General features: G+C 35.6%; 1 protein-coding gene across 2 annotated transcripts in view; it reads right to left on the reverse strand.

Annotated features, from left to right (window-relative positions):
* The window catches only part of CRPPA (CDP-L-ribitol pyrophosphorylase A), a 91,168-nt gene that overhangs the window by 29,022 nt on the left and 34,293 nt on the right, over positions 1 to 27,853 (reverse strand). For both annotated transcript variants that reach the window (XM_063303725.1, XM_063303726.1), the window contains exons 4-10: positions 26,721 to 26,825; positions 25,210 to 25,255; positions 20,566 to 20,663; positions 19,957 to 20,046; positions 18,602 to 18,694; positions 17,978 to 18,100; positions 1,363 to 1,447 (exon numbers count right to left, since the gene is read on the reverse strand). In XM_063303725.1, coding sequence (XP_063159795.1) covers positions 1,363 to 1,447; positions 17,978 to 18,100; positions 18,602 to 18,694; positions 19,957 to 20,046; positions 20,566 to 20,663; positions 25,210 to 25,255; positions 26,721 to 26,825 — 640 coding nt within the window. The remainder of the gene's footprint in view (positions 1 to 1,362; positions 1,448 to 17,977; positions 18,101 to 18,601; positions 18,695 to 19,956; positions 20,047 to 20,565; positions 20,664 to 25,209; positions 25,256 to 26,720; positions 26,826 to 27,853) is intronic.

Genomic DNA, 27,853 nt, shown 5'->3' on the forward strand with positions numbered 1-27,853 from the left:
CTCACCTTACAGAACTGTTGCTGTGGGGAAGAGAGGAGGCAGGAGTATTATATACTCCCTCAAAAATAAAAGCCAGATAAAAATCTGGCAGTAAATAAAATAAACAAACTGCCTCAGCATAAAAAAGGGGATGACATAAGATACAGGTTAACTGCTCACAATATGTGACAATGCAAAGTGCTGGTTGCATTAGTCACAGAGGATGCATTCATGTGTAATGCCAGCCCCCAACCATGATCAACAAACCATAATAGCTAAGTTGATACAACTTGTTAAGCCAAAAATCAAACAAAAAGCTTTATAGTGGAATTTGTGAGTCCCGTTACAGCCATGTGAATTAGTCTTTTATTACCCGCTCAGAAGATTTACAGAGACATTTTTCCAACGTGAGGACTTCTGATTCTTTTTAGTACAGGAGATCGGTCTGCTCACGAAATGAGGAAAACCCTAGTGGTGGCAATACTTCTGTCTTCCCTAAAAGAGGCAGAAATTCATCTATGGATGATGGAAATTGTGATTAATCATATCCTGGAGGTACTAGGTTAGTATCTTGTTTCTTAAGTGTGAATTTGAAGTATTTCATTTTATTTAGCCAATACAGTTGTTTTTATCGTGTTTCATGATAAACAATTCAGTCTTCTCCAACTTCAATTTCTAAAATTCCCAACAGCATGGCCAAATATTTAGGCATTATGGAACCTGAAACCCAGGACATCTGAAAGAAATCATTTTGGGAAGGCTGATCTATCTATATTATGTGTTAGGATAAAATCAATTGTAGATGCTACATACAGCAAAACGAAGGTGTAACACTTAAATTTTTCACATGGACCTTTCCTGTTTTTCCTAGCTGTAACAAAAACAGGAAAACTAAGAGCGCAGGACTATACAGTATTTCTCTAAAATAATAGTCATACCAAGTACAATGGAATTTACTCCCATGTAAGTTTTTTAGTATTTCAGCCTATGTGCAGATGTTTACCTTAGTGAAAATTCACTTTAACAGGTAACTTCTGATAGCACCCTAAATTAAGAACCCAACAAAACCAGACTTAAATGTTTTTCAGTTTAACCAGCTCATTCTCATATACATTTGAAACATCTACTTTTCAGTTATATATTCCTAGAAGAAAAATATTTTATTTAGCCTATTTCATAACCCTCCTCTCTGCTCAAGGCACTTGAGGCAATGTGCAGCTGAATCTTCTGTACTTATTATAAATATATCTTATATAAAATATTTCTCTTTAATACTAGATACATTAGAGACAAACCTCAGTTTTTAATTTTTTAAAAAATCTGTGCTTTCATGCACCAATAACTGTTTGAAATACTATTTTTTTCATGCTACTAGAAGTTGACCAACAAATGCAGGATTTCGTTCCCTTATTAATACAGTGATAAGTGCAGCTGCTGAATCCATGGTCTCCTGAAGCTTTAAATTGTCCTGAAAGAAAAGGAAAAGATATTCAAGAGTAGGTTACATTTCTAGAGGTTAAATATAAAAATTCCTGCAGAAGAACAATATTTGAAAGCAAGTCCCTAGTTCAATATTTGAGATCTGCATTTTAAAAAGATCTTAGGTTGACATTACCTGTTGAAATAGACAGTATTGCTCATATCACTAGATTTTTTCCAATTCTTCTAGACTAGATTTTCAGATTTTCAGAGAACAAGCTTATATTCAATAGATTATTAGACATATCAGAATAGGAAATAAGCCATAAATAACTTGTTCTTGTCCCATGTTAATTATTTCACACAATCACTCACCTGCTGCTGTTTCTGCAGTTATTGCTGGCATCCTACATTCATGCCAATAGATAACTGGGATATTGTTACTCATTACCAAAACTTGTAACAAGGAAGGAAGGATCTAGTAATTACACTCTCCCTTCCTATGTTCAATAATTGGATGTTATTGAATTATTAATCAAGCTTAGCTACCTTTTAATTAAACCTTCCTCAACTGTAATAAGTTATTATTATTTAAATGAATGATTTCTTGCATGTATACACCAAATAGCAAAGTATCTATTATAACATGCAAATTAAATTTGAAAAAAGAATAGAATCTGGAACCTTGCCAATACCATTGATATAAGTTTACATTACAAACTTTGAATCTACAAAAATATCTGTCTATCATTCATCTATCCATCCCTACTTACGCATGAACTTACCTACCTACCTACCTACCTACCTACCTTCCTTCATTAGAATACCTACACCTACTTTTTAAATAAGATATCTTGCAAGTTCAGGTAAATGTAGATATATACATGTATTTATTGCTGAGGCTTCTATGTCATTTCAACCTTTGAAGAGGTTTTTACTCTCCCACAGAGGGTTGGTATCTCTTTAAAGAATCAATTTTATGTAGCATTAATTTATAATAGCTAACATGATAACCACACAGAGATTACATACTCTATGCATTTTTTCTTGGTTCAGTGTTTGCTGGACTCTATCATGCAACATACAAATAATAATAAAAATTCTCAAGAAAAAGCCACAAGGTCCCAAAGGATGTTGCCTAATGAATTATAACTAGCACTATATCCACATGTGCAGGACCACTGCAAAACATACCTACTTTCTTATACCTATCAGCTTCACTGCTGGTAAAGATGGTCAACTAAGGAGATACTCTATTACTGATTTGGTAATAATTGGATGACAAAAGTTATTTTTAGCTATCATTTAAGGCGTTAAGCCAGTATCTTCAGTTGGGATCAGAAATACACAGGCAACCAGTACAACCAGTGCAATATATGCACAACTGGGTGCACCTAGGTTCGCCCGTGTACCACTGCTGCTATGTGAGCTGCGCTGGCCTCCACTAGGCTTCTGGGTGCAATTAAAAGTGCTTGTTATCACCTTTAAATTCCTAAATGGCACAGAGCCAGGTTACTTGTGGAGTTTCCTTGTGTGCAGTCATTTCTGCCTCTCCCACCAGATCCAACAAGGTAGACATGCTCTTGGTCCCCTCAGTGAAACTGTGCCATCATGCTGGGCTCAAGAGATGTGCCTTTTCTGTCATGGTGCCTAGTCTATGGAACAGCCTCCCTTCTAAGATCCAGATGGCCAAACCCATGGCCCTTAGATTTTCAGAAAGCTGTGAAAATCTGACTTTTCTCTCCAATATTAGAGATGGGTTGTTAGTGGACCCAACATTTATTTATTTAATTTTTATCCCTTTATTATTTTTATAAATAAATCAAGGTGGTGAACATACCTAATACTCCTTCCTCCTCCTCTTTTCCCCACAACAACAACCCTGTGAGGTGAATTGGGCTGAGAGAGAGTATCGAGAGAGAGAAAGAGAGAGCCCAAGGTCACCCAGCCGGCTTTCATGCCTAAGGTGGGACTAGAACTCACAGATTCCTGGTTTCTAGCCCAGCACCTTAACCACTAGACCAAACTGGCTCTCTGTGTGTGTTTTTAGGATTATAAATTGTTTGTGATATGCCTCAGATATTGTATTTATTATATTTGCTTTGAATTGCATTTTTTCACTTTGTTTTATACTGTATTGGCTTTATATTGTTAGCTGCCAGAGTTGTTCATTTAAGATGGGTTACCATATATATTTTCTAAATAAATGAACCAATAAACATGGATTTCAAACCATGTTTAAAGACAATCCTATGTAGGCTGGATTGCAGTAGCCCTGGCTAGATATCAGTACAGCATGAGTAACCAAAATAAAAAAAAAATCACTCCAAATAAACCATATCTGGGAGTACCAGGTTCAATGATAAAAGCACCCTTGGAAATGCTCAATAGGACAACTTCTTCTAAACATACAGTTTTCACTGTATCAGATTTGAGCAGAGTAAAATGTAGTTTCATCGTAGCAGTGTTGCTTCAGAAGTCTCTTGAAAATGTTAGGAAACTTCATACTTACTTAAACAGAACTTCTGGAAGAGACACAAATACAGATTGCATTTAAATGTCTGCCTTTCACTCTGTTAAAGATAGGCTGTAAATTATTTTGATGACTGGTAGGAGTTACGACTCAGAAGACCTACCACATAACTCCCACATGGAAATTAAAATTTCCAGTTTCCTGGAAAACACTCAACCATCCAAATTGTTTACAGACAATTTCAGCACAAAAAGCAAGGAAAGATTAAGAAAATATGGTTTTTACACAAAATTATATTAGAGATTTGGGCAACATCATAGAAGAAAGCTTTCCAAAATTATACACTCTTTCTCTTTTTCTGATAAATACATGCATCAATCATTTAGTACCACCATTTTTTTAAAAAAAAATCAGGTAACATTCAGTTCTTCATTCTACAAATTGTTGGGAAGGATGAAAGGTTTAGAGGACAGACGACATAAGAAACATGATGAAGCTGGTTTATTTATGTATTTAGTAGATTTATACAGCTGCCCATGTTAACTCATGCAGTAAGAACACACACTCTCTCTCACACACACACAATCACACAGTGAGCAGACAAAATGAATTAATTTAAAAAAACCCTAATTGAGCCCCTTTAAAGCTATCTTCCAACATAAACATACACATCCTGGATTCCACTAACATCCCAGCCCCAACACCTGAAAGAAGAGCCAAGTCTTCAAGGCCTTCTGGGAGGCCAACAGGGTCAAGGGCATCCAAATCTTAGGGAAGTTGTTGTTCCATAGGGCTGGTGCCATGATAGAGAAGGCATGCTTCCTGGGTCCCATCAAGTGACATTGCTTCACAGAGGGAACCCAGAGCATTCCCACCCTGCCAGATCTGGTGGGATGAGCAGAAAACATCAGGGACATGCAGTCCTTCAAGTAACCTGGCCCCACGCCATGTAGGGCTTTAAAGCACCTTGAATCACACCTGGAAACCTATCGGGAGCCAGCTCATAAAGCAGTGGTATATGGATGAACTACGGTGCACCCAAAACTGTCTGTGCCACCACATTCTAGACCAGCTGAATCTTCTGAACGTTCTTCAAGGGCAGCCTCATCTGCAGCACGTTGCAATAATCCAACTAGGAAATGGCTAATGTGTGAGTGCAAGGGAGCAGTGCCTAGGAATGGGTACACACAAGATAGATTTCTGCAAAGACCCTCCTGCCATGGCTGTCACCTGCTCCCCAAGCAGTACCTGAGTGTGGGAGGTCCCCCAAATTGTGTACCAACTTTGCCTGGGGGTGTGTTAACCTATTGAGTTAACAATGGAAAATCTACAGATGTGAGAGGCCACAAACCCCACAGCCACACAGTTATTCACGCCTGTTCTTCCCCATCCAGACCTGTACATTCTCCAGACACTGGGAAAGAAGCTCAAAAGCAACATTTGGACAGCTGGAGCAGAGATGTATAGCTGAGTATCAGCATACTTCACCCAGCAATTTCATGTAGATATTAAATAGGAGCAGGGAGAGAGTCAAGCCCTGCAGCACCCCACAAAGCAATGGTATAGAGCCAGACCTTCCCACACATACCCCAACCCCAACACTGACTGGAACTAGCCTTGGAAGAATGAGAACCACTGAAGAACCATGCCCCTACTTTGAACCCCTTCAACTAGCGAGAAGGATACTGTGATTGATGGTATTAAACTCACTGAGAAATAAGGAAAGCCAGACATGAAATAAGATTCAGATGGCATGCTTACTTGTGGTATGATAAAGTTAATAAGGATTTTGAAAATCACTTTGTTAGAAGTGCCATACTTAGGATCTGGAACAAATATAAGGCAAGATTGTCTCCTAATGTACCATTATGGATGTCACCTCAAGAAGCATTTGCTAGAAGAGAAAATGTAGAAGGAATAAGTTGGTTAAAGTTGGTTGAAGTGTAAAGATTTGTTAAATTTTGAAGAAACTTAAAACAAGGGAAATGTTAGAGTTGGAAGGTTTCACATGTCATTGGTTTACCTATATGGAATTGTCACGTTTTAAAGTGGATAAAAAGAACTATAAATTTGTAAATGAAACAACTCAGTTTGAAACGGAACTCTGCACAAATGATGAACATGTTATTACTAAAATATATAAAATGTTGTTACAGCTGAATTTGGAAGATGAACAGGTTAAAGAATGTATGATTAAATGGGCTAAAAACTTCGGATATAATATTATGTTGGAGCAATGGGAAAGTATGTGGAATAAAGATGTGAAATTCACCTTGAACTATAATTTAAAAGAGAACTTTTACAAAATGATATATCATTGGTATTTAACTCCTGTTGTCAAAAATGTATAATGGTGTAAAGAATATTTGTTGGAAATGTTTACAAGGGTGAAGGAACTTTTTATCATTTTTGGTGGACCTGTGAGAAGGCTAAAAAGTTTTGGGATCAAATATGTGCCACTATTCAAAAGCTTCTCAAAGTGAACATACAAAAAAAAATACAGAACTGTTTCTCTTGGGTTTGATGGAGGAGCGAGAGAAACAATATGGAATTTTGCTTTTATACATGATTACAGCTGCAAGGCTTTTATATGCACAGTGATGAAAAGATCCACAAATACCTACAGTGGAAGATTGGATTATTAAATTAGTGGATTTGGCTCAGATGGCTAAATTAACAGCGTTAATAAGTGATCATTCTATTTCTGGATTTATATCTACTTGGCAACCACTTTTAGAGTACTTGCTTGTGTTGGAAAAAAATGAAGTTTTGACTCTGGGTTTTAGTGATTAAACGATTTGCTTTAATAGAAATAATATTACTATGGTTTGATTAATGGTAAGAGATTATATTTCTAAATTTATCTATATCTGTATTGGAGAAAGTCGGAAGTCACTTTTTGGTTTTTTCCCATCAATTTGCACTTTTATAGTTTTTTCTTTTTTCTTTAGTTCTATTTTCTATCTTTTCTATACTTTCTATTTTGCATTTTAACTATACTCTGAAAAATAATAAAGTTCTTAGAAAAAAAAAAAGAAAGAAGGAAGGCCAGGATGGATACATTATCCCCATCCTGAGATTGACATCCACAAGCACAATCAATGTCATCTCAGTGCTATAAACCAGCTTGAAGCCTAACTGGAACTAGATTACCCACTTCCTCCAGAGCCCTTTGGAGCAAGCCTATCATCGTCTCAACAATGTTCTCCCAAAAGGGAAGGTTGGAGACTGGTCAAAAACTGTCCAGTACTGCTGGTTCCAGTGGTGGCTTCTTGAAGAAGTGCCAAATCACTGTAACCTTTAAAACAGGCAGAAATGTTCCTTCCCACAATTGCAATTTAATCCAAATAAAAGCACAATTTATTAATAAAATTTAAAATATTTAGAAAAAAACTAAGGGAACAAGGGATGTGTTGTATCTATGGGCAACTGGACACACAGAGATACTATTAAATACTGGAAGGCAATTTTGTTAAGAAGAAGGAAACCAGCAGGAAAGACTAACCCAAAACAGTTAGCAAAGGAGCAAATAAAGAAATTTGCCTGCATGGATATTTTCAGAAAATGGTTTCAGGGGTACAATAGCTGTTAGAGATGTTTAGGTATCTGATACCTCCACCCTATAGTACAAGGATCAATAAATTAATGTGCTATGTATGTATTCTCTGTGATTCATGAACATTTCAGAGCATGAAACAGTCTTACTCATCCAAGGCTATACTTCTCATGTTGAAGACAGTTAACTCTTTAATTCTATTTAGAACACTTGAAATTCAAGTCATTTCAGTTAAATTTACAAGCCTTATCACTGTACCAAAAGGTTTCATCTAAGAAAGGAATTCAGTGGCTTGAGGCAGCAAAGCTTGGCTATCAAAGAAACAAGAAAACTGCAACTCTTCTGGAGGTTCAACTCTACCTCATACAACATGGACAGAAAAGACTTTTTAAAAATCACCTTGCATCTTACACCAACGCAAATATGTCCATATTATCACTGAAAACCGTTTTATGAACAGTCAATGTTAAAAAGGAAATTATGTCTATCCATAGTTTTTGAGAGTAATTTCCCTCTGACTTCACTGTTTGTAATGGGCAAACACATGCTTTGTATATGTTTTGTGATCTTCACTTGTGAAATGTGCAGAGACTAGGAAACTGTACACATCATTGCTCTGGAGATGAATGTACTTTGGGATTCCTTAAAATCTCTTATGGAACAGAGCAATTTGGAGGAACCTTCATGATATCATTTTAAAACACACTTTGTGTTTACTGAACATACCACATTCCAAAACAACTTCCTTGCCTATTTAACCAATTCCTCTGGGCAGATAAAAATGTAACAGTAAAGGAATCTATATTACTCCAAATTTAGATCCAGATCTTCAATTAATCTTAATCTTTAGAAACTGAAAATAATTTGAGAAACCACTAACAACCTCTAATGACTTCTGAATTCATTACAAACATTCCTCTGAATAAGCCAGATGAGATAGCTGATATTTGGAAAAATAACATAAAAGAGCAGGTATGTCAAAAGAATTTTAGAGCATGATCTCTTTTGTTTGTTTTTGAAAGACAGTAATTTTATTGGGTTTTTTAATTAATTTAAACAACATTAGTAATACAGTTGTAATCCCCAGAGCATCATCGAGCCACCACCATCCCTAACTGTAGGCAGTGTTCTTTTCAGCATACTAAACACAGAAGGTTTCCATGCCAGAACTCCAAGACATACACCACTACTGACCCAAAAGCACAAGAAAAGTCAGCTCCAATATGCTCAAAATCACATAAATAAGCCACAGAAGTTTTGGGATTCTGTTCTGTGGAGCGATGAAACAAAACTGGAACTTTTCAGCCCGATGGATCAGCGGTATGTCTGGAGGAAGAAGAATGAAGCATACGCTGAAAAGAACACTCTGCCTACAGTTAAGCATGGTGGTGGCTCGGTGATGCTCTGGGGCTGCTTTGCATCCTCTGGCACTGGAAACCTGCATGTGGACAACAAGATGGATTCACTGAAGCATCAGGAAATCCTAGGAGAAAATGTCATGCCATCTGTAAGGAAGCCGAAGCTTGGGCGTCATTGGACCTTCCAACAGGACAATGATCCCAAGCATACCTCAAATTCCACTAAGGCTTGGATGCAGAAGAAGTTGTGGAAGATTCTACAGTGGTCATCAGAGTTACCTGACTTGAACCCCATAGAAAATCTCTGGTGGGATTTGAAGAAGGCAGTTGCAGCACGCAAACCCAAGAATATTACTGAACTGGAGGCCATTGCTCATGAGGAATGGGCTATGATTCCTCAGGAAAGCTGCCAGAAGCTGGTGTCTGGCTATACATCTTGTTTGCAGCAGGTCATAACAACAAAAGGGTGCTCTACTAAGTACTGAAGATGCTTGCCATGAATGGGGTTGAATAATTTTGAGAGTGGAGAAGTCATAAGTTGCATTTTCAGTTGAATTTGGGGACACCACTTGAAGCATTTGTTGTGTTGAGCTGTTTCAATTGCTTTTGTTTGATTTGTTCACTGCAAACAGCTGAAAGTCTGTACATTTTGACAATCAATCTGATTTGCAATGGGGGTTGAATAATTTCGATTACAACTGTATATAAAAATACAAATAATGAAAATTAAGAACAAAACTAATACCTTTTATTTAAACTGTTATAAGTTATTCATCTAAAATATTAAACTAAGCTGAAAACTTAAAGGAAAGACAATAAAAAGAAAAAAAAAGAAGCAGAAAAATGGGGAAAAAACAACCAAAATTGTTTAAAAATTCACAACTTTTCTACAATATCAAAATAGTAGAATTGTATTATCTTATAAAATAAACTTTCAGACAATGAGTTAAACTTGGGCTACAAAGAATTATATTGTCTTTATACTGATTTTCTACTAACAAAACAGGCAGGATCCAAGCGCACCCCTATGCAAAGTCTGTAATATCATCGATAACTGAAAACTTCAGTGCTGAGGTATTTAGAACTGAGAAGATGAAGTGTTATAATCCAACACGAAGCTACACAAATGCAAAAGAATTAGCACTTATTCATATTATGAAATAAGTTTTCATGTTTTTTATTACACCAAATATCCATGCCTTACTTAATACAATATTAAAACGATACATGCTAAGATATAATTATCTGGCATCATTTTCATAGGCCTATGATAAATATGAGGCTAAACATTATACTAAAATTCATATCCTTTTCACCCTTCATTATTATATTTAGATCTCATTTGGAACTATAATGGCAGTTTTTAATTAAAAAGTGACAATGTATATGCTTAAATATATCTAATATTTCTCATTCAAATATCTATAATGATTCTTTCTAAGCTGAACATATTTAAATTCTATTGTATAAAAGTTGTCACAGAACATTCATCTGTCTATCTTTGGGAACAATATTAATCCTAAGTAAAATAATACACTGAATAAATGTTATTTTATCAGAACTACTAATCCATAATCTATGCATCATGGCTTGTCAGCTAAATTGCAGATCTGCCTACTGTTAGTTGCTTCAAATTAATTTTCAAAAGGAGACCAACAGCATTTGTTTTGTTAAATCACAAAATAATAATGATAATTATAGGATCTTCAGGTTTTCATTATACTAATGAAATCCAGCTATTGCTATTTGTAGATTTGAGGACACCAAAGCCCAGAGGAATATGCATTAAATATGCAACTTTAAACAAAGTGTTTTCAGTGGTTGAATATGGTGTCTGAGGTTTAGATTAGTGCATTCTTAAATTCAATAGGAATACAAAAAATGACTTGGATCTAATTTAAACATACTTAAAATAGAGCCACAGGAATCTGTAGAACTTAAATTACGTATGACTAACTTAAGTTGCATTTTATTTCAAGAGACTTACTCTAATTATGATTAAACTGAATCCTAATTTTTTAATTAAAATGCAGATAAAAATATTTATGATCTTAAAGCATTAAGCAATCTAAATAGCAAATTTAATTACTAAAGTTGCAATTTTATGTTCGTATCCCTGAAAATAAGACTTATTAAATCAGAAAAAACATACAGGACTGCACTATAAAAATGAAGTTTATTTCCATCTGACCATGCTTAGTACTGTATATGCTGCATCAGATTATGAAATATATGGACCAGTGTGAGCATTACATATTCTATGTCATAAGCTGCAATCCTCTGCTTGCTTGGTAGAAAACATGCATAGAATTTAATGCCACAGTTTACTGGGAACACATATTATTTTGAGAAGAATCTTATATCACAATTTAAAAAATGAAGCACCAAATAACTTAGTATTTTTCAGAGAAATAAACGAACTTTTCAATTAAGCCTGGATAGGACAACTAACAGCTCAGAAGCCACATACCCATCAGACCCTAACCTCCATTTTCACAGCCCCCAGAATGTCTGGTAAAATACAATGGCAAGAATATCAAATTTCAGAAGCACAATTTTTCATAGATTTTTGGCAAAATAAGCGCAAAACCAATATTGCTATTTAAGCCTTCCACTGCGACCACGAGGATGGGCTATTACAGCCTGAGATATTCCAGAAATGTCACTTCCCCAGTCATATCCTTGCAATACACATATTATTTTTCCCCAGGACACCAAGAGGGAAAAAGTATATTTTCTGAATAGCATTTGTTGTTTATTCATTCAGTCGCTTCCGACTCTTCGTGACTTCATGGACCAGCCCACGTCAGAGCTTCCTGTCGGTCAACACCCCCTGCTCCCCCAGGGACGAGTCCATCACCCCTAGAATATCATCCATCCATCTTGCCCTTGGTCGGCCCCTCTTCCTTTTGCCTTCCACTCTCCCTAGCATCAGCATCTTCTCCAGGGTGTCCTGTCTTCTCATTATGTGGCCAAAGTATTTCAGTTTTTCCTTTAATATCATTCCCTCCAGTGAGCAGTCTGGCTTTATTTCCTGGAAGATGGACTGGTTTGATCTTCTTGCAGTCCAGGGCACTCTCAGAATTTTCCTCCAACACCACAGTTCAAAAGCATCGATCTTCCTTCTCTCAGCCTTCCTTATGGTCCAGCTCTCGCAGCCATATGTTACTACAGGGAACACCATTGCTTTAACTATGCGGGCCTTTGTTGTCAGTGTGATGTCTCTGCTCTTAACTATTTTATCAAGATTGGTCATTGCTCTTCTCCCAAGGATTAAGCGTCTTCTGATTTCCTGACTGCAGTCAGCATCTGCAGTAATCTTTGCACCTAGAAATACAAAGTCTTTCACCGCCTCTACATTTTCTCCCTCTATTTGTCAGTTATCAATCAAGCTGGTTGCCATAATCTTGGTTTTTTTAAGGTTTAGCTCCAAGCCAGCTTTTGCACTTTCTTCTTTCACCTTCATCATAAGGCTCCTCAGTTCCTCTTCGCTTTCAGCCATCAAAGTGGTATCATCTGCATATCTGAGATTGTTAATGTTTCTTCCAGCGATTTTAACCCCAGCCTTGGATTCCTCAAGCCCAGCATGTCGCATGATGTGTTCTGCGTACAAGTTGAATAGGTAGGGTGAGAGTATACAGCCCTGCTGTACTCCTTTCCCAATCTTAAACCAGTCCGTTGTTCCGTGGTCTGTTCTTACTGTTGCTACTTGGTCGTTATACAGATTCTTCAGGAGGCAGACAAGATGAATAGCATTAATAATTCTAAAATAAACCCAAACAAAATCACCTGCTTTAAAAACCACTAGTGCTACACATCACATCCAGAAAGGCGAGGTGCCTCCTTCTCATTTCTTCTTTCAGTCAGAATATGTAATGTATACAGTCTAGACAGCAATGCTGCATATAGGGAAACAGAAGCACCACATCAGCTTTCTCCTGTGACAGCAACTACCTCTGGAATATTTTGCATCTTTCACTAGTTGGCAGCTTAAACTTCAAGCTTCTTCTCAACAGAAGCAAGCTGATTAAAAAAAAATTAGGAACGCAAAGGCATGGAGCATGTATGGATGTTTGTGGGAAGGGCCATTAACAGAAGAAGCAGGTAACAGAGAAGAATTTTTGCTTTCCATATTATGCCCTCACACATTTTGTTTGTATTTATACTACTACTCAGCATTGCCAGAATCTTACTAGTATTGATTTGAATAAATATACAAAAGTAAATTATACAAAAGAAACAAGAAAGCTTTAAAACAAAGCCAAGAAAGGCCTTTATGACAAGATACTTTTTATTGAACAGTGATATTTCTGCCAAATAAACATGCTAATTCAGACAGAACACACCAAGAAGATTAAATAATGTGATGTTTATGGAGTTTTCTTCAAAATAGCTAATTATTCAACCCTTTAGCAGATATTTATTCCTCAGCAAAACAGCTGCTCAGAATGTGATCAGCAGGGTATAACTTCCATCACCTCTACACTGCTCTTGCACGCTGCATGAGCAAATGTAAATTTTTCCTGTTATTCTCATTAATTTGTTTCTTTGTTTGGCTCATGATTAGTGGTTTTAATTGTGATGAACAATTAAATAAAGAATTTTCAAAATTGCTTTGGAAAGAGTGTACATTTGTTTTATGTTAAGATTTAATCATTAAAATTAACTGAGCTTCATGATTAATCTAAAAAGAATGACTTTTTTGTCTTACAAGTTAAAACAGAAAACTGATATACCGCTCTCCATGAGTAATTTTCTCCCCCCAAATATTATAGCTAAGACACTTTTACTAAGAGAGCTTCATGAAAGAAGGTATAAAAAGCCTTAATAGGCCACAGAACTATCAATGGGTTCCCCCACAATGTCCACTGCATATAAGCTGTTACCAGAACTTTTAAGAATGGACTTTATCAGTTTTAATTGGGGATTCTGGTTGTTCTCAATATATTTGGCAGGCACCAAATTGGGGAAGACTGGCCAGTAATACACACAGTACATATTCTTCTTTGCACAGAATACTTTAATGGCTTTAATTTACACTGCATGTTACATCCATGGAACTGAGTGTGTGTGTGTCTATTCATATACATATTCTATTTAGAAAAAATGAAATAAGTTAAAGATCATTCTTATAAACAAGCATAAGCATTCATATATACGCCCCAACCACAGATGCTGAAGAAGCTGAAGTAGAGCAGTTCTATGAGGATCTGCAGCACCTACTGGACAACATGCCTAAAAGAGATGTTATTTTCATCACGGGAGACTGGAATGCTAAGGTGGGCAGTCAAATGACACCTGGAATTACAGGTAAGCATGGCCTGGGAGAACAAAACGAAGCAGGACCTAGGCTGATCGAATTTTGCCAAGACAACTCACTCTGCATAACAAACACTCTCTTCCAACAACCTAAGAGACGGCTTTATACATGGACTTCACCAAACGGACAACACCGAAATCAGATTGACTACAACCTTTGCAGCCAAAGGTGGTGGACATCTATACAGTCGGTAAAAACAAGACCTGGAGCTGACTGTAGTTCAGATCACGAACTTCTTATTGCACAATTTAGGATCAGACTAAAGAGATTAGGGAAGACCCACAGATCAGCTAGATATGAGCTGACTAATAATATAGTCAAGAGCAGAGACATCACACTGACAACAAAGGTCCGCATAGTTAAAGCAATGGTATTCCCAGTAGTAACATATGGCTGCGAGAGCTGGACCATAAGGAAGGCTGAGAGAAGGAAGATAGATGCTTTTGAACTGTGGTGTTGGGAGGAAAATTCTGAGAGTGCCTTGGACTGCAAGAAGATCAAACCAGTCCATTCTCCAGGAAATAAAGCCAGACTGCTCACTTGAGGGAATGATATTAAAGGCAAAACTGAAATACTTTGGCCACATAATGAGAAGACAGGACACCCTGGAGAAGATGCTGATGCTAGGGAGAGTGGAGGGCAAAAGGAAGAGGGGCCGACCAAGGGCAAGATGATATTCTAGAGGTGACGGACTCGTCCCTGGGGGAGCTGGAGGTGGTGAAGACCAACAGGAAGCTCTGGCGTGGGCTTGTCCATGAAGTCACGAAGAATCGGAAGCAATTGAACGAATAAACAACAAAAGCATTCATAAGAATAGAGACAATGGGTGCCATTCCCATGAAAAGATATGCGGAATTCAGTGGGATTTACTTCTTGGGAAGGCTGCTTAGAATTGATATTAACGTAGAACGTCTATTAGAAGTCTGTCATTTCTGGAAAAGAAGGTGGCTATCATTTATCTATGAAGTACTGTATGAACATATTCTTGTTCACTGAAAAATGCTTTGAACATCTGCATTGTCAGGATGCATGCATGAGCAGGTAGATGAATGTCTTGTGTCAATATAAAGTGTTAGAACTTTGGCAATAAATTTATAATTATAAATTAGGACAAAATGAAGATCTATTACCTGTTACTGTAATTATATTAATAAAATCACTGTTGACTGATGAAGACATGTGATATTTATGCTTGAGGGTTTATAAAGGAAAACTCACTGACGGTCAAAATATTTGAGCAATTGCATTTTGGTTGAGATTTTTACCAGAAAGATAGTGTAATTTTTTTTTTTCCAAACTCCACTTGGATAACTTTTCTTATTCTTATACATGAATCATCAATTCACTGCCATCTTTATTACTGACTTACTTGCTCACAATTGTAATTTATCAAAGATAGTTATGGAATAGTATGAATGTTATACAGTTCAGTGCAGGTAAACCATTTTCCAATTAGGTTAAATCAAAGTAGTTATAGTAAGGTGATACTTTAATTCTCAACAACCACAATTCACAGGCAGACCTATAAACTATACAGGTTTATTTCTCAAAAGGTTGATGATTCCTGGCATACCAAATTGATCACATTTTTTCTACATATAGACTACACCTGTAAAAATTCTTGTTTACCAGGATTCTTGTTTTTGAATAATTCCAGACTGTTTTATGCTTAGAGTAACTCTCCCTCTAATCCCAGCACCGATTAGGATGTGATGTTTGCATGTCACAGGTTTGATTGTAAGATGGTACCAGACAGAAGCAGAGATAAACAATTCCCATGCAAATTGGATATTTTTTTATTATGAAAGCTGTACAAAATAAAACATTTCTTACCACCACCACCCTAAAAAAATGGATCTCTATTTTCTTATTTTACTTACTACTTAAACTTATATACACTGTTTTATCCTATCTATTATTATTCTATATTATTTATGACTTCTGTTTTTTATCCATGTATCTGAAGCTTGGAACTCCTTATGTACAAGACTATATTCTACAGGACCTATAGGCTATGGTTCTACATATTATAACCTTTTTTTTTTCCTATGCTACATTTTGCTTAGATAGAGAAAAGCAAAATGTAGCATAGGAAAAAAAAAGGTTAAGGTTAAGGATAATTTCTTTACTGATCCCACCCTCCCTAGCCAAGACAGCAAAGCTTAAACTCCAAGCTGGTAGGAAACACCACTGAAGGCGGGCTAATGGCTTCCTGTCCCTACCTGGATGCTTCCTGAATGCATCTGATTCGCTACTGTATGACACAGAATGCTGGACTAGATACTCTTTGGCTTGATCCAGCAGAGCTTTTACATTCTCACTTGAAAGCTTTGAAAACAGATTAAGAAAAGAAAATCTTGTCCTAACCCTAACCCTTCAATTTAAAACGAGCAGCTAAAACAAAGCCACAGTTTTAAATCTGAACTGACAGCTTTTATAACTTTCTTTGCTTCCTATTAGTTCTCAAGTCAATACATGCCTCACAAAAATGCTGTGAAGTTGAACTAAATTACAGTAACTGACCCAAAGTCACCTACCCAATTCAATCACTACGATTAAGTGGGAAAAACAACTCCAACACTTTCACCACCACACTACACTAGCATAATTTAAATGGCAATCTCCACAAAAGTGTAATGCATGAAAGGCAGGCATTTATTGTTTATCATGTCATGCAAGTGATCCATGTAGAAGACATTCAGATTCCTAGTCTTTATATAGTTTTTGAACATGTTTTTCTCTGCCCTTTTCTGTTATCAGTAACCTATGTTGGTTTAATTAAGTTTAATTATCAGCTTAAAGTTTTGATCAGGATTCCCAAAGTACATCCTAAAACATTTAGAACTGATTAAATTACAGTTAGATTCCTTGCATTCATCCTGAGATAGAAGAGAGAGGAAGAACACCAAGTGGCACCATTCATACATGCAACGTGTGACTGCTGTGAAAGGCTTTGAAGAACCCCACTTCCATCATAACCTCATACAGTTTTTCTCAGGCATGACTCATGCTGTTAGTATTCCATTGACTTTAGTAACATTATTTATGTGATAAAGTAAATCTAAGCTTGTCTCTTTTAAATTATACTCTTACTTCAGCATGAATGTATCATGACCGTTTTTCAAAGCAATAAATAGGTGTCAGAAATGGTTTCATAATACATTATTTTAAAGCATTTGTCATCTTCTTCGCCTGCCTCCCCTCCTCTTGGCTTGCTGATGCCAACTGGCCTCAAGCCCTACAGCATGGGGGCTCTGTCAGACATGTATTTATTGCTCACATTTATATGGCCACCCATCTCACACAAGGCGACTCTGGGTGGCGTACAACAATCCCTGCTGTGCAGGGTGCTTCCAACCCTCACCAACACATCCGCCCTGCTGCATGGGAAGCCCTTGGCTGAGTAGCTGCCAGTCACCCTGGCTGAACGCAGGGGAGGCACCACGGAAACATCCCTGCCTCACTGCCCAGCGGGAAGATTGTGGCGCAGAGGACTTGTGGCCCCAGCCCCTTTCCTGTGGGGCAGTGGCACCTGCCTGTGTTCCCTACCACCCGCCTCTGGCACCTGGCCCCCTCCCACACCCCCTTGCACTCTCACCCACCAGCCTGCTTGCCTGGAACTCCCACCTCTTCCCATGTTGCAGTCACATGAGGTCCTCACTTAATGAACTGTATGGTCTTGGAGTTATGGCGGCAACCAGGACCACCAGGATTGCTGTTGCTAAGCAATGTGGTCACGTGACATCATGCTTTATGACCACATTGCTTAGCAATGGAAATTTCAGTCCCAATTGCCGTCATAACCCAAGGACTCCTTGTATGTCACAAAAAACAAATAAGTACAGATTTTTCCAATTCATTATAACACATACCTTTTTATACTGTACAAAGAGACCATAAAGTAAGATATTTTTCTTTTTCACTTCCTTTGCAAGTTTAGTTAAGTTTTCAATTTCACTGTTAAAAGATGCATTTTCTAAAGTACCCAAGTATACCTGCAAAGGAAGGGCAGATACAAATTATTATCAGAAATGTTTACATTCTCTACAGATGAAAAGGGAAGGGATAATTGATTGCTATTTAAAGGTTGACCAAATAATTTTTTTCTCTGCAATCTTAGGTATACTTTGTAGTTGTTAGCATGCTAACTAGGAAATAAACACAACAGAGTAGTCCTATTTCTAAACAATCATGTATAGGACTGAATCCCATATCTTATAGTTCTTTAATATTTTGTCCATCTGCATTTTAAAGCATCACTTAAAAATTCTGTCTGGACTGAGAAATCATAAAATATCCAACAAAATGAAAAATCCTCTTCTGGAAGAGCATTCAATTAAATAAGTCTGTATCTAGTTGAACAATTTTGGCTTCCTTTTATCAGATATCCCTTACTCGTTACAGAAGTCACAACGATTTTGAAAAATAAATTGTTAGATGTGGCCCTAAATAGAGCAAGTATTTTATAAGCTGAATAAAGAAACATGTTAACCTACCGAGATGAGAACAACAGGGTACAAAACTGAAGCACCTGTGTTTTCAAGTATGTCTACCAATTGAGAGACTTCCTCAAAGACAGACAGCTTATTCTAAAGAACAAGGAAATAAGATTCATTTTAAAAACTTGAGATATATTATGTTCCTTTTCTTTTAGAAATATGGGGAGTTGCCTTATGCTGAATCAGATCACTTACAAAAGCTTAATATTACCTACACTGAATCTAAGATGTGAGCTTTACTACTAGGATTCAAATCTCTTTTTCCAGGAAACTTTGGTACTCTTCTCTAATCCTCCATACTTTAAACTATATATATGTAACTGAAGTAACAGGTATTATCAATTATTATCTTGTTTTCACCATCCATCTGTGGTCTTCCCTATGCTGAACTACAGACTGTAACTTGGGTTTATCCAGTTGCATTTGATGAAGATTACATATAAATGCTGCAGTTGGTATAGAAATATGGTATATAATAATTAGCATATGTATAGTTTTATTATGCAATTGTTTTCCCGTTCCCTGTGCCATTCAGAGCCATAGAATCAGAAGAGGTGAAAAGAACAAAACATAAAATGCAATCATCTTCTTAAGGGCGTTTGTGTAGTCACAGATAAACAAACATTCACATTAGAACCATGGGTCTAATTCACATTATAACCATGGATAGTACATCTTCTGCCATGTATCTGCATCATCAACATACCATCTCTATAGCATTTAATAGCCTATTTTTTGATGATCAATTTGTTCAGAAAGTTATTTAAAGAGCTTCAAACAATTTGGATTATAATAAGCTTGCCTAGGTAAGCCAAGTTGCACACATATGTAAAAAAACTAAAGTTGCTAACAAACCTGATATCTTCCCATATATGGTGAATTACTTACATCCTTTGAATCTGAAGGCACATATTTTGAAAACTTTGGTTATTTAAATATCTAGCTGCTAGTAGTGCACAAAACATTCTGAATTCAAAATATGTATCTCCAGTGTGAAATAGCTGTTCCTTGTGCAAAACAGGTTATTTCAATCATTTTGAAAGTGTTTCAAGCTCATAATAGCCCTGTTTCAAGTTTGAAACCATTTCAAGCTTAAAATATTTCCAAAATGATCAAAACAGCTGATTTTGCTCTAAAATGCACCGTATCAAATTTAAGCTATTTTGCACAGGGCCAATATGTACATATCTATGAATGTGATAATTTTGTGAATGTGTAGTACAAATTTAGAAGAAACACTTAAGTAATGCTATATGATTAAAATATCTTTTTTTGGCAGGGTGGGGGTTAAAATTACATAAGTACTGTACTTTTTCCCATAAAGCTATTTGTTTACTTTCTGTAATACTTACTTTTATGCAAATAAAGTTGTAGCACTGTTCTAACAAAATATTTTGTAGATTATCATTTTTATGAAAGGATACTGCTATATCTTTAACATGCTGAAAAGGGAAACAGAGATTGTTTTGATAAATTCACTCATAAAACTTGTTAATTTTGCATGTCTCAAATGATTTCAAATGATTTACTGAGGAATCCACATGATATTTACATGATTTATAAGTAATAATACTTAGTGAAGAAAGCAAAATAAAGTATCATGCTGCAGAAGAGAAAAAGCATTTTGCACACTGCTTTCTGGCCAATATTCATTCATTCATTCATTTAACTAACAAATTTATATAGCCGCCCATCTACCAAAAGGAACATCTAGGTCAGTGATCTATTAAATACATTGAACACAAACAGTTACTGACCAACAGCAACTTTTCTGCATCATCTGAAAGAAATACCTGGGATTCCAATTCAAAATAAGAAGAATTTATTTCAAAGCAAAGTTCTTTTACATCTGTCAGTTCATTCACTTATACAATAAAGCTCGATGTAACTATTAGTCACACACACACACACACACATACACACAGTATATATTCTTTTTACATGCTGCTGAAAATACTTACTTTCAAATGATTCTTCATTTTTTCATTAAGGAGAAATCCCACTTGCACAGCATCTTCCTTTATGTCAGTAATAATGCAAACTTCCTGTGATATAGTGTCTGGTAAAGACATTTTAGTCCAAAAAAAAAGGAAGGGGGGGAATTATTTTCTTTACTATTATCTCATTTACAAGATCCTTTAGTCTCTCTATATAAATATCATTGTGTGTATATAGAAAATAGAATGTTTATGATAACCATTAATTTTAATGACCCCTGACCTCTTCTCTGCTGAATTATAATAAGGGGAATATATTATGGATTGGTCATTATAAATGTTACAAAACACTCCAGGAGTCAAAATATTATCTGTTCTGGGCATGACTGTTTTCTCTTTCATTCATAAAGCTGGGTCCTGGATATTCAAAAGAAAGCTCTGTGCTTCAGTAAATTCAATTGGTTATTCATTTCCACATTAGATTGATTTGATAGGCTAGTTTGTAGTGGACTTTTAAAGAAAACTGATATTCATATAACAAGATGTAAATGAGTTTAAAGGGTACAGCAACTCTGATTTTTCTTTTTTATTGTGTTAATTGTTTACAGTTTTAGACACATGCAAAAGAGATTCAGTTTTATTCAAAACCATCTTCCAGGTGAACAGCTGAACTGAAGAACAGTATGCTTATTCAACCAATCAGTTACAATTTGTTTTTTTTAAGTTTCTGTATACACTAGTTTCTACTGGCTGCCCAACTGTTATCCTGAATAATTCTAATTATCCTGAATTATGCTCTGTGTGATGAAAAAGTCTTGATATCACCCAGGGTTTTTAGCATCAAAATTATGTGCATGAATCTTCCTTTGATAGACACTTCATTAATTCAGATATTATTGGCACCTCTAGACTATATTCTTCTTCTTCTAGATTAGTGAGCTAAAACACAGTAACCAGAGGGAGGGAGAGATAGAGAACTACATATATCACTAATGTAAAAGGAGAATGTTTCTTTAAATCATCATCATCATCATCAACATCATCATCATCTTATTGCACAGTAATAAGTCAACTGCTGAAGAGGTGACAAGTCCAAGCAGGACACACTAAGTTATGTACTACCTAAGGGCAATCCCCCTATGAACATAACAATTAGCAGTTGATTAAAAAAAAAAAAAAAGGTAAGCTGAAACTGGAATTCAGAGGGTCATATCATCATAAGAATTTGATCAGAGTTCCAAAAATATTAATTCTTCACCTATTTTTGAATATACATTTTAGGGAATACCTTAAAGGCAGACTGAAATCTTTAAGCTTACATGTTTCAACTAGAGGTTCAAAGATATAGTTGCCCTGGGGGAAGAAGTCCTTAAAGAGATTCTTTCAGGATGTTTTTATGATATCCAGGTTCTAACTACTTTTATAAATGAGTCATCCTAACTGCAGGATGAGGTTTCCCTATTTGCAGACTAATAATATAAGAAGAAAAAAGGAGAGACATGCGCCACATTGTCTGCACATCCAGCAAGTTCTTACCTGTTTTATTTCAAGTGCACTAATACTTATTTTTATTTAATCAGTATTCTATTATTTTCCAATCTACATTTTAAAAGGGATATTTACAAAAACTAAAAAAATGCATTTTTGTATGTTAAGAAATCATTTTTAAGATAGTAACTCAAACTGTTTTACATACTGCAACTGCATTTTTAATATCTGAATCATTATTATGTTTTTCTTGTGGAGTCCTTGATGCTTTCTGAGCTTGGTTGCTTCATTACCCAACTAGGTAACATCATCTAATCATAATCATACCAACATCAGATGTAATTTTTACCTACATCAGTGTTCAGTTTAATAGAATGGAATGTATCCTTTATCAACAGCTTATTAAAAAACTTTTGCATTTTTCCTGAAGCATTTGAAACTTGTTAACTGTATTTGCATAGGTAGGATTACATTTGTAATATACGTAATTAAAAACAGGTGATATATTAATGTCTTCTAAATTATTTTAGGCCATGTATCTCTAGTTGACTTGATCAGTTACTTTAAAGATCAACAGGATAAATTATCAGATTATTTGAAACTCCTGTAAAAATATCTATACAAACATTCTATTTAGTATTTAGTTGTATTTATTTATTAAACATTTATTATATGGCCATTCATCTACCAGTAGGAATTCTGGGCAGTGAACAAGAATAAAAAAAACAATATAATTAAAACAACCATATGAAACAAACAAAACAAAACCTCAAAATCATTGAGGAACGATAAAATTTGTATCCCTCAATCAACCACATCCTGTCATTTCTGGTCCATTTATAATTAGGATAAGTGAATTCTAAAGCAAATATCTACATTTTCACAACTTTTCCTTACTGTACTTCAGTAGAAGTTTCAAGAAAAATTGCAACTGGATTACTTTCAAAAGCTGTCACAAGAGCTGATTGTTTTTGTTTATGCAAGAGCAGCAGATGTTGTGTGCTATGTCACACTGAAATTCCCCTTTTAATGTGGCTATGCTATATATTATGTTACAATAATATCATGATACATGTGATATCCATCCATCCATCCATCCTCTTTCAATGAATATCAAGTTTGGATCCAGATTTAGGGCTATTAAATCAATAGACTTCATCTGTGACTAAAATTCCATTAATTTGAATTAGCTTAAATATGATGAATCTAATGCACTATGTAATTCTTTGATATATTCAAACTCGGATAATTTGATCTTAGAAGTACATAGCATTTACCTCATGGACTACTATTTAAAGGAAACTATAAAGTTATTTACCTTTCAAACGTTTTCATATTAATCATTAATGTAAGTTTTTCAGCAGTAAACATAACAAAGTTAACATGAAATTGTATTATACAGGATGGGAATGACTGGAATGACTGATTATTTTAAAATCATTGTAAAACATTTTAAAATTTTAATATTTAATTATTATTTTAGAGATATTATCTCAGACGGTATATGGGTCAGAAATCTGGAGCTAGAATAATTGTTTCATCCGATTTTTGGAACTTATACGTAACAATTTTTCATAAATAACTCTTAGTGTTTCCTCCATAATTTCTAGCTGCTCTTATATGGGAAGAACTGAAAAAGTGAGTTTCAGTATGAAGACCCATCCCATTCTGTGCACACACATACATACACCCAAATTAAATGGAAAATAAGAAACATAAATACATCTGGATATTCTCATTTTCTACTGAGGTAACTAGTAGACCATTTTCCAAGAACTGCTGATTGAGAGAAGAAAAACATCATCATTGTTTTAGAATAGTTTATTTATGTAAATTAACTCCAGCTTTTTTGTCTTGGCATTGTTAGCTGATGTAATAGCTTGTTAGTCTGAGCTTGTACAATTAATCATGGGTGGGCGCAACAAGTCTGCACAGCAAATACAATGTTGCTTTGTAAAGTAATACGTTCATATACCTGAATAAACATACAACAGTGTGGTTTAAGCTTATTGAAACCAGATGCATCTAATATTTGTACATTTTTAGGTTTAGTAACTATAACTGGTGTTGTTATAATTTCTACAGTTACCACTTTGGGATGAATCTTTTATGAGTATAGATACAGTATGTGCTGGTTCATTTGACAGGCTAGAATTTTGTTTGTAATTTATAACTTAAGCATAAATTCTATTTGATGCCTCAAACTTGCAAAAATGCTGCAATGATTCCAGCAATTTCACTACTGAAAACCAGAATAGCAACCAAACTTCAAATTCTTTCAGTACGCAGCTTCAAATGCATCCAGAAGTGACTGCTTCTGGTACAGACTTGCCCAAGCTAGTGCATTTTCAGTTTGGAGCTGGAAAGCACAGGGGTTGTAAACCAAAGCATCTGATGGGCACCAAGTTATTCTAATGCAAAAATAGGGAAGATGTGCCCCTTCAAATGCTGTTGAACCACTAATTCCAGCCAGCATAGCCAGTGATACCTTTATGACTTATGCTAGGAGTTATAATTCAACAATATTTGGAGGGTCAAAGTTCCCTACTTTTGTTTTACTGTAATGAAAGAGAACCATATTGCATTTAATAAACACTCCTAAGATCACAGCAGTTTACTTCCATAAGAAATTGCAAAAAGTTAACTGCTTATACCAATCTGCCTCTATTTTTCTCTAATCTTACCCTCTGTTGAAATGGGGGAACAGACTAATAGTACAGCAATAAAGAAAGGAAGACCTTAGAATGCTGTCTTGTTCAAAAATAAACTCAAAGGGCACCTCATATGACAGTAATATATTTGAAGCTATGAGGGATATAAATAATTATAACAATGTTTCAGCTCTTCCCAAAAGCAGCCTTATATATCATGTCATTCATCATCTCTTCACACTCGCTGACCATTTCCCACTAATGCCACATATTTAACAAAATTGACAGTCATTCTATAACAGCAACTCTCAGTGAACAGTGTATTTTCAAAATTACCAAATGTAGTAATTACAGAAATATTTTAATTCTCACTACCGTTCTTTTAATATGCAGGAGATTTTCCCCTTGTTCAGAAAGCAATCTCATGTAGAAGGAACTGCAAAGTATATCAGACAGAATTGTGTCCTTGGACTATGTCCAAGGCCTAGAAGATAATATGTAAATTGCAGGAACAAGGAAAAACACCTACCTTTGATTAAACAATCAGCTGCAAAAAGATCCCACTTGTAAGTTACCTAAAGGATAAATAAGACTAATTAGATTTTACAGAACAATGAATATATTACCAATCTATAATCCCAAACAGAAGAGTATCCAAAGGTAACTGTTTCCATATAAATACCTCCAAGAAATTCTTGATTTCTTAACCTTACTTAATTTTTTTAAAGACTTAAGATAGATTTTGCAGCTTGTAAAATCTATCAAGAATTAATTTTTGAAATCTTGCAAAGAAATATATATTTCATTTAACAATATTATTTACTATAATTTACAATTAATAAAGTAATTATTGTTCATTTAGTAACAGCTAAATTTATAAACTTCTTAATGTACAATATCATATACAAGTGTTCGGGTTTCTAACTGTTCAACTATTTTTTTCCTCAATAGAGAGACAAATAGATGACAATTAAAGTAAATCCAACATCAATTTACAAAATCAATTTACAAAATAGTACAATTATATACAGTAGTACTCTCCGCGGACTGGTGGTTTCGAGAGTTCATATTAGCAATGGTTCCAACATAATATTTAAGCAAAATACTTTAACAAGAATGAAGAAGTACGCTTGCCACTCTTGCTTGGTTCCTCCTGCCAATCAGAGTGGCTAACCCTGAGGTGCATAATGCATGGCAAAGGGACAAGATCAGCACTTGATGATTTTCCTACACTTGCCATCAAATGTTGATGCTGCTGCCAAGGCTAAGTATTTTGTGGAACTGTCCCAATCATCAGCAGAGGAAAAAAAGTCTGTAATTGTACAGCAGCAACATCCAAGCAGTGAGCCTAGGAGACCATCATCTTTTCTCCAATGGAACTCCTAAGGAATGATGGCTCATTGCCTCCTCCTTCTCCAAATCAGATGGAGAATTAGAAGAAACATGGAACTTACCCTGTCAGGCCATGAACTTGCATATACAGTCCTATACATGTATTTTCTCATCCCTGAAGGTTCCTCTGATAATTGCTACAGAAAATTTAAATGTGCAGTTTCTTGTAATGTGTAACTGTAATATAAGCCCTAAACTTGACATTGCATAGATTAAGAGTCAAAGGAGCCTTTCCTGCTACCCCAAAACAGGGGGGGGGGGAATCCAGCCCTATCCACTATGTGATATACTCTGTGTGTTATTCTCCTGCCCACTGTTGCCCTAGTCTCCCCTCTCCCTGCCATGTTAGATATTACCAGAAGATTTACCAGTCTCCTCTATGATTTATCTTTCAAGATGTTTTAATCTTACCACTGATGGTTTCCTACTGAATATTTTATTGACCACAAATGTTATATATTAAATAATACAATTAATTTACCAATCAAAGCAATTGGTTTGTTTTATAAATTTATTAAATTTAACTAGATGGCTAGATGTCTTTATTATATCCAGTAATATTAACACCTAGCCATCAACCTCCTATAAAAAATTTCATATCATGAGAAAAGGTTTACCATTAATAAGCAGCAATAGCAAAACTCTTACCTTCCATAGGTCAGAAGGCCCTTCAATAAGTTTAGCCTTTATTTTGCTATAGTTGAGAGCTAGATGCAAACATTCTGTTCCATAATCCAGATCATAGTCACTACACTTTAGGGAATAAACAAAAAACAAATTACAGAGTATTTTTAACATAAAATATGGCATTTAAAATATGGCATGTCATCTTCTATGGATATACATAGTTTCAACCAAATAGATTGTCTTGAGCTATGCTTGGTTAACTTTTGGGAAAGGTTGCTACAAATACAACATATCCATCTGGGAAAACAGGTAAAGCCCATAGCATTTCAAATATTTTTAGAGTCACACAGCGGTTCACAACCATCTCTCTCTCCCTCTCTCCAATTAAATGCCCCATATCATAAGGATAGCAGTTGCTGGGTTAAAAATTTTAATGGTGAGATACATGACTTTGGAATTCAGGCTGTTTGGGCTGCACAGCTATCACCGTGTTTCAATTAAACATGCATTTACTAATACAGTAGACTCTCAGTTAACCGGCACCCATGGGGATTGGTAGATGCCAGATAAATGTAGTTTCTGGTTGCTTAAGAGTTACTATTAAACCCTAATACCCACTAGATTGCAGCAGAGAGATACAGATTTTTTTGCCAGTTGCTTGAGAGTGCCGTGTTTTTTTTTCTGGTTGCTTGAGAGTGCCGGTTTTTTTCCGGTTCGATTTTTGTGCCGGTTGCTTGAGTTCCGGTTAACTGAGAGTCTACTGTACAATGATGTCTCACAGCATCAGGATACAAATGTAACATTATATAACTACTGTCTGTTTACTCTCTACCTATACTGATAGGGTTGTATCAAGACAGATTGTAAATTGGCAAAGTGATAGCATAACATACGTAAGTAAACAACAATACCAACATTTAAGAACAAGAACTTGAGTCAAACTCAAAATAACTAGTAAAATACCAAAAAGTATGATAAGGATGGATATGTAGGCATCTAGGTTAAAGAGTTTACTCAGAAACCCATTAGAAGCTCAGTATCTCTCTGTTAAGTTACAACAAGCACTCTGTTTCTGAGGAGGAATCTTGGATGGAGTCAAAGCAAGATAATGCTGGAATCTGTGATTCTCCCCCTACCAAACCAAGCTTTACTGT

The sequence above is a fragment of the Candoia aspera genome, chromosome 4, assembly GCF_035149785.1.
Source record: "Candoia aspera isolate rCanAsp1 chromosome 4, rCanAsp1.hap2, whole genome shotgun sequence".
Classification (NCBI taxonomy): Eukaryota; Metazoa; Chordata; class Lepidosauria; order Squamata; family Boidae; genus Candoia; species Candoia aspera.